General features: G+C 40.8%; 1 protein-coding gene across 1 annotated transcript in view; it reads left to right on the forward strand.

Moving 5' to 3' along the window:
* The window catches only part of cenpe (centromere protein E), a 49,647-nt gene that overhangs the window by 1,629 nt on the left and 32,577 nt on the right, over window positions 1–15,441 (forward strand). The window contains exons 4-18 of the mRNA XM_075459291.1: window positions 1,985–2,103; window positions 2,200–2,319; window positions 5,471–5,552; window positions 5,651–5,718; window positions 5,856–5,930; window positions 6,058–6,109; window positions 6,233–6,320; window positions 9,775–9,904; window positions 10,127–10,246; window positions 10,350–10,502; window positions 10,588–10,735; window positions 10,837–10,936; window positions 12,590–13,391; window positions 13,538–13,594; window positions 13,880–14,047. Of these exons, the coding sequence (XP_075315406.1) occupies window positions 1,985–2,103; window positions 2,200–2,319; window positions 5,471–5,552; window positions 5,651–5,718; window positions 5,856–5,930; window positions 6,058–6,109; window positions 6,233–6,320; window positions 9,775–9,904; window positions 10,127–10,246; window positions 10,350–10,502; window positions 10,588–10,735; window positions 10,837–10,936; window positions 12,590–13,391; window positions 13,538–13,594; window positions 13,880–14,047 (2,282 nt within the window). The remainder of the gene's footprint in view (window positions 1–1,984; window positions 2,104–2,199; window positions 2,320–5,470; window positions 5,553–5,650; window positions 5,719–5,855; window positions 5,931–6,057; window positions 6,110–6,232; window positions 6,321–9,774; window positions 9,905–10,126; window positions 10,247–10,349; window positions 10,503–10,587; window positions 10,736–10,836; window positions 10,937–12,589; window positions 13,392–13,537; window positions 13,595–13,879; window positions 14,048–15,441) is intronic.

Consider the following 15,441-nt stretch of genomic DNA (forward strand, 5'->3'; position numbering starts at 1 on the left):
GTTACAATAAAAGTTACAAAACGCAAATGACATGTCCTGTCATATACAATATCTTCTTCAAAATAAGACTTATTCCATTTCCAGTTTTTTTAACTTTGGCGACCGCACTGAATAGACACCTGTTTATTTAAAGGAGCCAAACAGCTCATTTAGAAAATGTTTCATCTCACAGCATCTGCACTACACTATAGTTGAAAACAACACCCCTTTCATGTTCATTTCATCTACTTGTACCTTCAATATTTGATGCTACTAAAGCTAGCCGCAGGCAAAACGGTTTTGCCGTTTTGACAGCTCGTCACGGCCCGTTTTAACCACCTTAACATTTTCAGTCTTCAGCTCTTGTCACGCGTGTGAGAATGATTTGATTCTGTAAACTGTGTCTTGCACGTAGTAGACCTAGTACTAGCGTTAGTTCTAACTCTAGCAAGTGAGGGCAGACTTGGGCCAAAGATTCTAGAACATTCTAGAATGCGCTGCTCTGTACTGATGGACCGACATGCATGAACATCAATGTATTTTTCGCTGTTAGCTTTTTAAACAATTAAAATGGACAGAGGAGGCTTATAATAAGTAACTAATAATAATAACAACTTTTTTTTTTTTTAAGTTTTTTTCTCATTGTCCCACGATTGTCCCAGATATGATAATGTTGTGTCCCTGTGTAATTTTTTATGGTCCCCGGGACGTCGGGACACCGTTAATTTCGAGCGCTGGTTGCGTAGACAGCATCCCTAATGTGACCTCCATAAAAATATGTGGCAGGAGCTTGCAAACCTGTGTCCTGTGTGGAAATAAAATAGAAAAAAATGTTGATAACCCCAAAAGGAAATTATGATGGTGCAGTATTTATTATTTGATTAATCTTCCTATTAGATTTGTATGTCCGACTGAACTGTCACTCATGATCAATCAGTAGCTGGTGGTTAGCCCCTATAGTGTTGCGTCCAATCCCCTCTGGGCCTCACTCATATATTGAGCCATGTGCCTGCTTTCTTATCTGCTATCATGTTGTACAAAGGAAGGTTACTGGATGGAACTGCTCGCTTTTGGGGAGCTTATATGACCTAAACTGTCCACCCTTGGGTTGACCAGTCTGGGTGGGTCCCATCCAGTAGCAGCTTGTTCATTTGTGCTCCTAGGCATTCATGAAATGCAGTTAGTTTCTTTAGCCAGTAGGTGTGTATAATGTCCAGCTCTACATACTTAAGGTTCTTGGATGTCTGCTCCTGTGATGGTCACTGGTTCCTGGGCTGGGGAATTGCTGTGGTCAGCTTTCAGATCCACTAGCATGTCATCTTATTACCTTGCCACTGAACGAATACTTTGGATGGTTAAGTGGACAACATCCTATTTATTTTCCTGGCTTCAGGGTTTCTTTTTTTTTTCCTTCACCTTGTCCTGTCCAGCATTATGGCAGCAGATCTTGTGATCTGAATACCGTTTTATGCCAAACACATTTGCTTTGCCAAGGGAAGCTTTATGAATGTAAAGCTCAGCTTGATTCCCAAGTACTGCTTACTTATTTATTTCTGTTACAATACTTTACATATAATAGTGCCAAACCGGACAGGGAAAGAGGAATAGCAAAGAAAAAGAAAGTAAAACAAGACATGCATGGAAAGTAATGATCAGAGAAGACAATAGAAAAACAAGACGAAACCAAACAACTAGCTGCTATATCTGTAAAAACCAAACATCTTTTCCTGTGGGGAAACAAGGCAGAGAACCATCAGGAGCACCTGCAAGTAGACAAACGGAGAGGGGAAAAAAAGCACAAACAACACCAGCAGCAAGTACATATAGCATAACTGGATACAGATGACACAGCAACTGCATAATAAGCATGTGACTGGGTGAATGAATGTGTGCGTTCACGAACATGCAAAATATATGGTACAGGTTTTATTTTAATTGTGCTCAGTTATGAGTGCAGAGGGCCGTAGCTATCTGGTTTTATATCTGTGGTGTGTTTGTTTTAAAGGAACTATATTTGCCTATGGGCAGACTTCTTCCGGAAAGACCTTCACCATGATGGGGAGTGAACACAACCCTGGAGTTATGCCCTTGGCTTTAGAAGATGTCTTCCAAACCATTAAAAAGGTAAGGGTTGTGCAACATTTTTGATCATGTAGTTTCAACATACAGTTTGAGTAGTCTCTGTTTGTCCTAAACAATTGTTTCACTTTTTACTTCAAGTTTCCAAAGAAGGAGTTCCTTCTCAGGGTGTCTTACATGGAAATCTACAATGAGACTGTGACCGATCTGCTTGTTGATAGCTGGAAGAGAAAACCCTTGGAAGTCAGAGAAATGATGAATGTAAGTTGCTTAGATATTGTTGTTCCGTCTTATTTTGAATGATCCCTTTTCTCATCTTTTTTTTAGTTTTCTACATTTAAATGTTCAGCAGATTGTTTTTGCTTCTGAGAGAAAGCGTAAAATTGGTGTCTAATCCTGAGTCCAATGACTAACCATTTATTTACTATGTCAGTTTGTGTTTGCCTGAATGGTTGTTGTGATTGTGTTTTTCTTTTTCCCTTTAATGCACCAGATGGTGGAGCTTTACAGCTAATTTGCTGCTAGCTCTGCTTCGGTGACCATAAAGGGCTTTTAATCTGTTCTAACAATAGTCATTGGGATTCGTTAGCTACAGCTCTGATAAGCAGAAACTGGAAACATAACTCCCAAAACTAGATAGGCTAATTTTTGCACCTCCGCCAGTTCGTAGTGCTTTCTGCTGTTGCTAACTTTAAAGAATATTTATGAAATCAAATGAGAAAAAACAAACTTTATTTATCCTGAAGCAAAATTTCCACCACAGACTTAGAGGACCATATGAAACGTATTTTTGCAGACTTTGAAGGACCCAAGCTTGTTTATTTATTTATTTATTTTTTTTGGTCCCTTCTTGTAGACACCCTCACAGCATTTTCAGTCAACGTTGTTGTCTTGATAGACTCCTTGGTATCTGTGGGCCTCCACCACTTCCACATCTTTCCTCTTTTTGGCTTATTCCGTGTCCTAAAAAACTACAAGCATTTCTTTTGTCTTGTTGGTGTTGAAGATAAGGTGATGGTTCCCACACCATGCCACAAAGTGGTTGACCAGTTCTATATACTTGGACTCTAGTCCATCACTGATACAGAGTATTTCTGGAGATAAAAACTACGAGTGGAAGTCTGATGCGTACAGAATGAGAGGACACAGTGGAAGAACAGTCCCTTGTGGGGTTCCTGGGATGCTGGCCACCTTTCTCAGACGCACAACCCGTCAGTCTCTCAAACTGTGAACTCTTTTTGATGTGGTCAATTTGTAGTGGTCTTTGTGACAGCAGGAGGAGATGGATTTCACAGCTCTGGGACAGAGACCGTCTTTCAGTCTGCTGGTGCTTGTTTTTATGTTTCTGTACTGTTCCCAGAAGAAAACGGAACAAATAGTCTGTTCACTTGCCAGGTGAGGTGAGCCAATAACAGTCTCTCTGGGATTTTAATGATGTGATAGTTCAACGCCTGGTTGAAGAGGTGCTGTGGAATCCTGTATAGCTGTTCCGCACTGGCCTTCCAAACTCTAGGTAGACTCCATCTGACCCTGCATCCATTCTGGTTCACTTTCTCCAGCTGCGTCCTCACTTGACAGCTGGAAAACTTGAGGGGGAGGCAGAAGAGGTCACTGCAGCCTCTTTTACACATCAGTTGTGCCTGATAGGTTAAAAAAAAAATAAAAAAGACATCCTAGTTTACCCGCTGCTATCCCTCCTCAGAATTCACTCATGCGGTTACTCAACCTCACACTGATGTATCCTTATCCCACAAAATCCAAATTCCCTGCTGGCTCAGCTGTCTGAAGAAGAGGGTACTAGTGTACAAGTTGTCTGTGTAGATTGGTTGCAACCATCCTTTTGTCGACTGCAAGGTGTTGTCTTGGGTTGTAGATGTACACTTTCTTCATATCATCTCCATGAGAGGTCCGACCTGGTGGAGGTGGTCATAATCCTCTGTTCCCCTTCACATCATTTTCCTTATCTTTCTCTTAGGATGACTCGGGAAGATTTGATAAAATGACAATGAACTGGTCTTGGGGCATGATAGTGGTGCGGAATGGAGCATGACTGACATGTACAGCAACATGTCTATGAACTTAATCATTTCTTCTGGAGTTATTTCAGTCCAAAGCAATTTTCTTCCTTTCTCCAAGTTTTTGGCTGCATTCTTGTTTGTGTTTTTACAGAGTTTGAAAACTCTAACATTGAAAACTAGTGAACAGATTTCACTTGGTGGTGGGTTTCCCACATTGAGAAGGGGTTGGACATGGGAGGTGCATTTTGGGTTAAACCTTGGTGGTTGAGGGTAGGCGTGAGCCGGTTACCGGTTTCAGTGTATACCTTGAAAGGTATATTCGGTATGAAAAAGTCAAGGCTTCAAAACAGTCACAGGCTGTATGACGGCTGAAGGAGCAGCGTAGTCGTGCACCAGTCAAAATTTGTAACTTGGCGTGTGCGAAGAATGACAAACGGGATGGACCAATTCGAATTCAGACTCAGTGAAGAAGTACGGTACAGGCACCTGTACGACACTGCACATAGTGACCACGTCAACTCCCAGAACTCGTTGACGGAGATTGGCAGAACTTTGGGGAATTTGCTGTTGTTTCATTAACTGGAAGTGGCTTTGAGAAAGACTGTTCAATGGAAAAGTTTTTTTTATTTTTCTTGTTTTTAAACAGGCCTACAGACATTCAAAATACACATTTTAGAGCTGTAATCATAATCTGTTCGTGAACAGTCCTCAATAACTCCCCTGTGTCCTTCCCTGTCCTTGTGTGATCCTCTCCACAGAGACGTTAATATAGTCTGACACACTCATTGATTGATATAGTCACCATATGGCTCACAAAGTGCATTCCTTTCTGTGGCCTCAAATTTTCCCCGCAGATTTCATCGAGATTCTAGATTGTGTTCTTATTGTCCTCATGGACGGTGAGCAGATGAGCTGTATACATCTCGTACATTTGCATAGAATAAATCTAACTTAAGTTCTCTGGTGACAACGTTTTGTACGGTCAGAAGCAGAAGTAATCTGCAGGGTCGCTTTGAATTTATAGGAATATTGTGTTGTAGCCTGGCAACAACTCAGCTGACCACATGTCAGACAGTGTTGGCAGAGGCACAAGGTATAAGCACTTAGTAGAATAACACACAATTTCTTTCAGTAGATAATGTGGATGTAAACTCACCACTAACGGTTAAATGTCAGGGATGCAGATTCCCCTTCAGTGACATGTATTACACTATCTATTAACAATTTCTGCAATGATAAAGGAAAGGAAAATAGAAATGCTTTATTTTTCTACCAGACTGGTTGTTTTTCTTAGTGGGTGGGCAACTGTTTCCAGCTCTGCATGTGTGCCATAGTTTATTTTTAAAAGATGTCAATGAATGTAGGTGTTATGTGTTGACTATTACAATTTGCAGAAAAATATCTATGTGGCTGATCTGACTGAAGAGCTGGTTACATCTCTTCCACAAGCTCTTGCCTGGATTCGTAAAGGAGAAAGTAAGATCTGATGGTTTTAATGAGAAATTCCTTCATGGTATTTATTGCTGATCCTAAATAAAAATCGCTTTTTTTTTCTGAAAACTATGCTTCAATAGAGAACCGTCATTATGGAAAGACTAAAATGAACGAGCGAAGCAGCCGCTCACACGCCATTTTTCGTATGGTAAGGAACATGTCTATATACTGTCTCTATGAGCAAGGAATCAAAGTGATTACTTTTTTACTTTAATTTAAAAAGAAGAAATATACTTTGTTTTTTCTTTTTTTGTTTGTCCCTCCAACACAATTTAATTTCCCTAGATATTGGAGAGCCGAGAAAGGAGCGACCCTGAATCGGGTGACAATGCCGATGGGGCCATTATTGTGTCTAATTTAGTAAGTTACTTCCCATTGTTATTTTCTTTTTTTCTCTATTTTTCTTCACTATTTTGCCATTAGTACCTTTTTTTTATTTTTTGTATTATAATTATTTAGTCTTCTGCAATTTTATTTGGTCTTTTAGAATTTAGTGGATCTAGCAGGTTCTGAGAGAGCAAGTCAAACTGGAGCTGAAGGTAAAGTAGAGTTGAATATATTTTGGTTTATGTGAATTGTGATGCATAGTTGTTTAGACATTATACTGTAGTTTTATTGAACAGACTCTGTAATTTAGTCGTCTTTTTTCTTTTATATCATAGGTGCACGTTTAAAAGAAGGTTGCAATATCAACCGTAGTTTGTTTACACTCGGCCAGGTGATCAAGAAACTAACTGATGAAGGCCAGAAGTAAGTAAACGATACACATTTAAAGTTTGTCAAATATATTTTCTGTTTTTGTGTGTGAGTGATTATGTGGGTGAAATACCATTTAGTACGTGAGTGTAAGTGTCTTTATATGCAGTCGACAGCATTTACCTTCCCTTGTTACTTTTGTGGAAGTCTGGGCAGTGTCTAAAGGGAGTTTGACACATTAATCCCAATTAATTAAATTAAATAGAAATGAATATCTAGGTAATCACAAACAAATGTAATACTCATCTGACAGAATTGTATAACACAGCTTCACAACTTCAATAAAATAATATATATCTATACTTCAATAAACTTCAGAGTTCCTCAGACCTGAACTTCTAAACTTCTTGGAGGTTGTGGTATATTCAACCTCTGAGAGTAGACTATAGATTTGTGTGTGTGTGTGTGTGTGTGTGTGTGTGTGTACACTACCAGTCAAAAGTTTGGACACTTCTCATTTTATGTTTTTTCTTTATTTTCATGACTATTAACATTGTAGATTCCCACTGAAGGCATCACAACTGAATGAACACATATGGAATTGTGTAGTAAACAAAAAGTGTGAAATAACTAGATGTTATTTATATGTATGAATACATTGTCAAAATAATTCACTCACCCATCCAAATAACTAAATTGTGTTCCAATCACTTCCATGGCCAAAGGTGTATAAATTTAAACACCTAGGCCTGCAGACTGCTTCTACAAACATCTGTGAAAGAGTGGGTCGCTCTCAGGAGCTCAATGAATTCCAGTGTGGTCCAGTTGTGAAATGTCCTTGCTACTAAATATCCCACAGTCAACTGAGTTATCTTATAACAAATTGAAAGCGATTTGGAACGATAGCAACTCAGCCACAAAGTGGTAGACCACATAAAATGACGTCATGGGGTCAACGGATGTTGAGGCGCATAGTGCACAGAAGTTGCTAACTTTCTGCTGAGACGATGCCTGCAGACCTCCACGCTTCATGTGGCCTTTCAGATTAGCTCAACAACAGTGCGTAGAGAGCTTCATGGAATGGGTTTCCATGACCGAGCAGCTGCATCCAAGCCATACATCACCAAATGCAATGCAAAGCGTCGGATGCAGTGGTGTAAAGCACACCGCCACTGGACTCTAGAGTGATGAATCACGCTTCTCCATCTGGCAATCTGATGGACGAGTCCGAGTTTGACAGTTGCCAGGAGAATGGTACTTGTCTGACTGCATTGCGCTTTTCCGTCTACCGCTCGTACGGCTGTGAAGTCGGGAATGTCCACACTTGAGTCTGCTGTGTTGTCGTTCAGCCAGGACTCAGACAGACAGATCAAACTGCTCTCCTTAAGGCTGATTCTTACTCGGCGCGACCTCGCTCATACTAGCTGGTCGCAAATGGCGCAAACGGTCACGTGTCCCAAAATTCCGCCACGCCCCCTGTCGCAAGCTAGAAAATCCTCGCGCGGCGCAAGGGCGCGCACACCACTTTTTTTCTGACTTCACGCGCGCTCAACTGGAAACAGCTGACCAAGAAAAAGAAAAAATTAACACTGCGGAGACTGCGGTGACCGAGAGGATGCGCCTCTACAAACATCTGTACGACACGTCTATGAAGTTACACTGGGACAACGTTTGACAAAGTTCGTCTTGTTGCAAAGGACAAACATTCCACCTTCTCTTCTGTTTTTGCCGCAGCCGCTTAGCTCTGAGATACATATACAGTTCTACACCCAGAGTAAATTCATTCCGCATCAGATGTGCCAGCCTCTGCTGACGTGACACCACAGGTGGCATTGTGTATGCTTTCTTCGTATGCTTTTCAGCTTGTTTCCTCAACAGTGACGCTCGCTGGTCTGGAGAGAACTGCAAATGTGACGCATTCTCGGCGCAAACTGCGCTTATGAGCTGAAGGAACTGTGAAGGGGCTGGCGCTTTCGATGACGTCATTAATGGTTCTCGAGCCAGAACAGTTGCGCGTTTGCGCCGAGTATGAATCAGCCTTTATACAGCCGTTCGTTCCGCATAAGCTCCTCCAGCTCATCACACTTGTTTAGCAGTGAGTTGGCGTTTCCCATTATCACTAAGGGCAGAAAAGCCTCGTACCACCACCTCCTGTTGTGCCTGTTTGCCTTTAGTTTTGCTCCAGATTTGCATCCACGGTATAGCTTTCTTAGCTCGGTCGGAATTGGATGTTTAAAGGCCTACAGAAAGCTGACACTACACCCAATACATAATGATAATACATACACAGAGGAACAATAATGATCATTGGACTCTACACCAAAACATTTCATAAACGCATGAAATTTGTGACTTTGAATTTGCCGCTTGGAAATCCCTCCTGGAATTCCAGACTGGGGGCGGGGCTTCCGTGTGACGTCACAGGTGCCATGGGTTTTTCTGGCTGCCGCTATTGTAATATGCTTGTTGAGTGGTAAAGGCAATAAAACGTTGGGTTCAGTGCAGTTTTTATTGCGAGTAGATGTACAAAGTGCTGTGGGTGCGTGTGTTGCCCTCAGCAGCTCACACCACCGGGGACAGAGGAAGCAGAGAGACCCGTGGTCTTGTGTCTGTGTCTCCCTGTCCTTCGCCTCCCCTCTGGTGAAATCAGCCGGAGCCATCCCGCCGTGTTCAGCTCCCTGCGGTGCGGACGCTCAGGGGGAATCCACCTGGCGGAGAGCGGACACACCGCGGGATGGTTGCCCTGAAATCGATCATCAAGAGCCCCGACGTGGACACACGCTCTGCTGGCTGATTTCCACTCTCCAGCTGGCGGAGAGTTTTGTCGTTCAGTGCAATAAAAATTGCACTGAACCCAACGTTTTTTATTTCCAAGCGACGTCCTGCGGCACACATCAAAATTTGCCGTGAAGAAGCTGTCCAGGTCTGGAAAACTGCTGGCTTCGCTACTAGAACTACTGGGGGTTGTTCCAGCAGCTGGCACTCGCGACGTCACGCACCTGTCGTTCCAGTTTGCCAAATTCGAGTCAAATGTGGTGATAGTTTATTGGGCCTAATCAGGACTATCCAGGGGCCTAAAATTATTTTAAAATCATAAAAAAATTCCATGGTATATAAGGAATCGATCTGCTATTTCAGTTCTGTGCAAAAAATCACCTTTCTGTAGGCCTTTAATTCCGCGTCCTATCCTTAACAGTGCCAACAGTTGTTCTCTTGTGTACACTGCTCTACTGGTAGCAGTGCACATTGTTAAAAATAAAACAATGTAAATAAAAAGCAGATCACTAAAAATGTTAAGATTAAAACTAAAATTATGAAGGACATGTGTTTTTAAGTGACGAACAAACTTCAGAGCTACACATACTTGCTGCCGATAAGGCCGGCGCATAGAAGCCGCTATATTTGTGTGTGTGTGTGTGTGTGTGTGTGTGTGTGTGTGTGTATGTATGTATATGTGTGTGTGTATATATATGCATAAGGATATTAGAATATTGTTCTTTCTCTTTAGGGGTTTCACAAACTACAGGGACAGCAAGCTAACCCGCATCTTGCAGAACTCCTTGGGTGGGAATGCTAAAACTCTCATCATCTGCACCATCACTCCGGTCACTCTTGACGAGACTCTTAGCACTTTGCAGGTTTGGAACAATGCACTTTTTAAAAAAAAAAAAAGAAAAAAAAAAAGCTTATTTTCTTTAATATTAAATGATATAGTACACTTTCTACAGTTTGCTTTTCTTAGTACATTTTAAATCAGACAGTTTTAGGTTAAACGTTGTACTGTTTCTGTTTGAGTAGCAAAAAATATGAAATAAATCCAATCATATTCTACGATGATTCACAAATTCTTTTTTTATTAGTTTGCCAGCACTGCAAAGAAAATGAAGAATGACCCACAAGTAACAGAGGTGTCAGATGATGGGGCTTTGCTCAAAAGATATCGCAATGAAATTGAAGATCTAAAGCGACGACTTAATGAGGCAAGTGTAGGCACTCTGTGTCTTCAGTCATGTTCTCTGTGGCCTGTGTGTGGTAATTTAATCACAGCAGCTTTTAAACTGACCTGTTCATGAACTTTTACAGGTTTCTTCATCCACGCAGACCACAGTTACTGAAAAGGAGGTTCTATCCCAGTTGCTCCAAGAAAAAGGTCAGCTCCAGAGAGAACAAGAAGACAGGATCAGAAACCTGACCAAACTGCTTGTCACGAGTTCAAATCAGGTCGCTGTTCCAAAGGTAGCTATGACAGCAATGAAGTGGTCATCTGAGAAACTTACTTCTGTTTGCTTTTGAAATGATATGAGCCTTGTTTTGTTGTAAGATGCCTAAACGCCGGGTTACATGGGGAGGGAAGATGCAAAGACTTGCCCATCCTTCTGCCTGTGATGATGGTATGTCTGACCTCAGTTTAGTGGAATCTTTCAGGAAGAGGACAGCATACAGCTCCTGTTTAATGGGGCTGGCTGAAGGTAACTGGGAAAAAAAAAACAAATAGCCAAACACTATTCACTTTCACTATACACTATTTCATAATTTGTTCAAAAAATATATGCATGCCGTGTCTTTACAGATGATGAGATGTTTGACTCTCAATGGGGGACTTCTGATGAGCTGTCAGATGAAATGGAGATATCTGGGAGCTCTGTTGCTGTTCGAAGCTTTGGAGACAGGTGAATTTCTCAACCGTTGTTGTACCTGTTACTTCATGAATATTCCTGGAGACATTGTATGTATGACAGCTACATCATGGAATAGGAGAGGGGGGTAAAATGAGACTTTAAAAAAAAAATAATAATAAAAATTTTTTTTGTTTAATTTGGTCCTCAAGGTAAAAGAAAACGAGGCACAACTAAAGTTAAATCCTCTAAATGAATCTAGGATGTGTCTTACCAATTTAGATATTCAGCATGAATTTATTGCAAAGCTTCATACAAAGTGAGCATGTGGCTTAAAGGGATAATCCGGAGTAAAATGCACTTTAGATCAATTTACGAGATGATGGGAGCACATACGTTGAGTTGACATCAAAATCATGTCATTCGAATGTGTTTTGAGAATTTCTATGTGACTGTTTTTAGCCAAAAGTCGTTAGCCTGGAAGTGAATGGGGCAAATCATGTCACCGCTACAAAACGCTATTTTTATACCTCTTCTACAGCTCCAAACAACATAACACTTACGTGGTAGTGAGTAGAGGGTCCCTAAAGCCAAACCGAAGTGTCCCGAGGTCTTCATGTGGTCGGATATAGAGTCCAGAATTAATTTAATCAGCCAGTACCTTTCCGGAAATGTGTCTGCTGCAGCTGCCGCTACAGACCGTGGTGAAGTTGGTTTGATATTGGTTTGAAAAAAAAAAAAAGACACCTTATTTCCTTATTGTGAAAATCTGTCGAATATCCAATATCAAACCAACTTCACCATGGTCTGTAGCGGCAGGTGCAGCAGACACATTTCCGGAAAAGTACTGGCTTGATTAAATTAATTCTGGACTCTATATCCGACCACATGAAGACCTCGGGACACTTCGGTTTGGCTTTAGGGACCCTCTACTCACTACCACGTAAGTGTTATGTTGTTTGGAGCTGTACAAGAGGTATAAAAATAGCGTTTTGTAGCGGTGAAATGATTTTCCCCATTCACTTCCAGGCTAACGACTTTTGGCTAAAAACGGTCAAATCGAAATTCTCAAAACACATCCGAATGACATGATTTTGATGTCAACTCAACGTATGTACTCCCAACATCCCGTAAATTGATCTAAAGTGCATTTTACTCCGGATTATCCCTTTAATTTTCCCCACAGGTTAGGGATAAAATGATCCAGGTCAGAGGTTATGTTGCACCATCTGGGGGTAAATGGACCATCTAATGGTTTTCCTGAAATGAAACTCATGAAACACTGTGGGGTGAAAAGTGTTGCCACGTTTGCTTAAGGACACTATAGAAGTATAACTTCAAAATGCTCACCCTCGAGAACCTTGCATTGTGAAACCCAAGCTATACTTGATTTTTCACTACATGGATTATATTTTCAAATGAATCTGCCGATTGAAGTAAGATAAAACTGAGTACATAGGTGCCCCTTAGTGTATAGCACTTTGTGCCTCATAATATATCCCTGTAATAAACTCTTAAATGATGCATTCATTTCTCTTCACAGTTGTGTGCTGTTCTATTGTTAGTGGCTTTGGATATGTTCCGCACTGAATACGTAGTTTCTAACTTAAAATTGGGAAGAATGTATGTAAAACAAAAAACAGGGCAAAAAACTACTATGAACATGGAGTATCACAGTCATGATTTATTTTTGTTCTTTTTCCCCAGAATTTTTTCTCCTCATGATTTGATGTGTGAGGATTCAGAGAAAGTGTCCAACCTGGAGTTACTAGAAATCGAGAGACAACAGAAAGAGGAGGCCATGAAAAAGTTAGCAACTTTAGATGGTAAAGTGGTAGAGCTGCTGGATCAGCTTCAAACAGAGGCTAAGCAGAAGCAGGAAGCCTTGGAGAAAACACAAATAACAGAGCTGAGATTAGCAGAGCTGGAGGTACATCTGCAAACGGAAGATCGGCAGAAGCTGGAAGCTTTGGAGACACTGCAGATAACTGAGAAGAGGGTGGCAGAATTGGAGATGCAACTGCAAACGGAAGATCAGCAGAAGCTGAAAGCTTTGGAGACACTGCAGATAACTGAGAAGAGGGTAGCAGAATTGGAGATGCAACTGCAAACGGAAGATCAGCAGAAGCTTGATGCCGTTGATAAACTACAGATCACAGAAAAGAGGGTGGCAGAGATGGAGATGCAACTGCAAACGGAAGATCAGCAGAAGCTGGAAGCTTTGGAGACACTGCAGATAACTGAGAAGAGGGTGGCAGAATTGGAGATGCAACTGCAAACGGAAGATCGACAGAAGCTGGAAGCTTTGGAGACACTGCAGATAACTGAGAAGAGGGTAGCAGAATTGGAGATGCATCTGCAAACAGAAGCTCAGCAGAAGCTTGATGCCGTTGATAAACTACAGATCACAGAAAAGAGGGTGGCAGAGATGGAGATGCAACTACAAACTGAAACTCAGCACAAGCTGGAGAGAGCGCTGGAAGAACAGAGACGCATTGAAACTGAACAGGTAAACTGCTTTTAAAATGGGTATTTGCTCCCTAAATTTCAGTTAAAAAATGTGGAATATGACATTTGGATTGTAGTTTTCAGCTCTTATCTAAATGTGGTGTTTTTTTTTTTTTTTGTTTGTTTGTTTTTTTTTTCTTTTCAAAGATGAGGAAAGAGTTTGCAGAGACCATTCAATTGTGTGAAACTCTGGCTTCAGAAAAGGTAATAATTAAAGGCACCCTTGCTGTAACTGTAATCCTTTCCCCACTGTTGTGATTGGAAGAGATTATGTTTACTACACAAAATATTGCTCAAACACAATCGTATTTCCTGACGAAATTAAAATTTTTCTTTCAACTGAGAGTCTAAGTTTGGAGCATTTCCAAATGTCTGAACAAGTCCAGTTTGCATTTGCAGTATTTGTACATTTATGATTCCATAATGGACAGGCATATGCATTAATGTCATGCATTTCTAATGAATCTGCTGAATGCTTGTGTTTTTTAGGACACGGTGGTTGTTGAGCGAGATTATCTGAAACAGGAGCTGGGGATGTTCATAGAGCAGACGGCAAAATTAGAGCAAGAGAAAGCTGCTCTATCACAGGAATTGAAGGAAAGGAGGGATTTGGACGAGTTCAAATCTCTGGAGGAAGAGTTCCGAAAGGAGCATGAGGTACAGGTCTTTACTCAAGTTCATTCAGATTAAGCACACTAGGTGAAGAAAAGCAAAGTTGAATGTATCGGGACTGCTGAATCCCTGAATTGTTCGTTTATTCCACTTTCAAAATAAAACTGGCAAAAATTTTCATTTCCTAAACCAAAATGAAAAATCGGAAATTCTGCAATTTCTGATTTTGTGCTTGGATCAAAAATGGATAACGACTCTCAGATTTTATTTTGGGTTTTTTCCCCATTTGAGGTCACTTTTACGTTGTGTTGGCTATGCGTCCAAGTATGTGTTGAACTTATTTATTATCATGGTGAATACTTATAAAATACAATATTTCGTTATGGTGTTCATTAAGAAAATAAGAAACTGTGTTATGCATCTTCCAATACAAAATATCACTGCCAGCAAAAGTAGATCACTCATCATGTCGAGTGTTGGTTTAGCAGTGTTGGAAGATGAGCCAACAATTCAACTGGAATTTATGGATTCAGCCTACACTAACCAGAGGGGTGCAGGCCACGAAGCAGGTTGAGTTGGATAGTTTAAAGCAATACAATGTAACTTCTCAAAAAGCCCACTATGGAGCTCCCCCTACAGGCTTGGAGGTAATGTACGGTTACACTGTCGTAAATACAACACCCTTTCGCTTTCACGTTTAACGTTTGTTGACGAACCGGCGAGGAGTCAGAAGGTGCAAGCTATGTCGACCGAGAAGGTAAGAGTAATCCAATGTACCTGGGAGCGTGAGAGGGGTCTATTTGTTTCTGCGGTAGGTGTGCCAGAAAGCAAGTCGAAGTACTTCCGCTCAGCTCCCGGGCCGCTCCAGCAAAGTTACATAGTGCAGTTTTTCCAACTCAGACCCCCGAAGGGCATAGGAGACAATAAAATATTAAAACTCATTCTAGCCGCACAATTTTTTTCAAGCTGTTATTTTAAGGTAGAAATGTTACATAGTATTGCTTTAAATGCTAAAATTATTAAGCTGTTTTGGACATAAACAACAACACTGAGAGGTGCGTACTTAAACTAGCCTACATCCTATATTCATTTACAAATTTGCACAATTGATACTTTTAGACCAATTGCAGCAATATCTGCCTTTTTTTTTGTGAAAAAGTCAAACCTAATAGATTATTTGAGGTAATATGTTATATTAGTTCAATTCAGTAATACTTTATTTATTTCCAAAGGAAAATCTTATTGCTCCAGTCTTCATTATTATTAAGTATATGCCATTGTCATGGATGGATACAGAATAAAATAAATGTCAACCTGCAGCCTTCCCAGTTTTTATAGCTTGGCATTAACTTAGCACTCAATCTCACCAAATTGACACGTAACACAGGTGAACTCCCTCTGCAGACAACAGGAAAATTAAATTAAATGGGGAGGACAGG

This window comes from Odontesthes bonariensis, chromosome 24 (genome assembly GCF_027942865.1).
Source record: "Odontesthes bonariensis isolate fOdoBon6 chromosome 24, fOdoBon6.hap1, whole genome shotgun sequence".
Lineage (NCBI taxonomy): Eukaryota > Metazoa > Chordata > Actinopteri > Atheriniformes > Atherinopsidae > Odontesthes > Odontesthes bonariensis.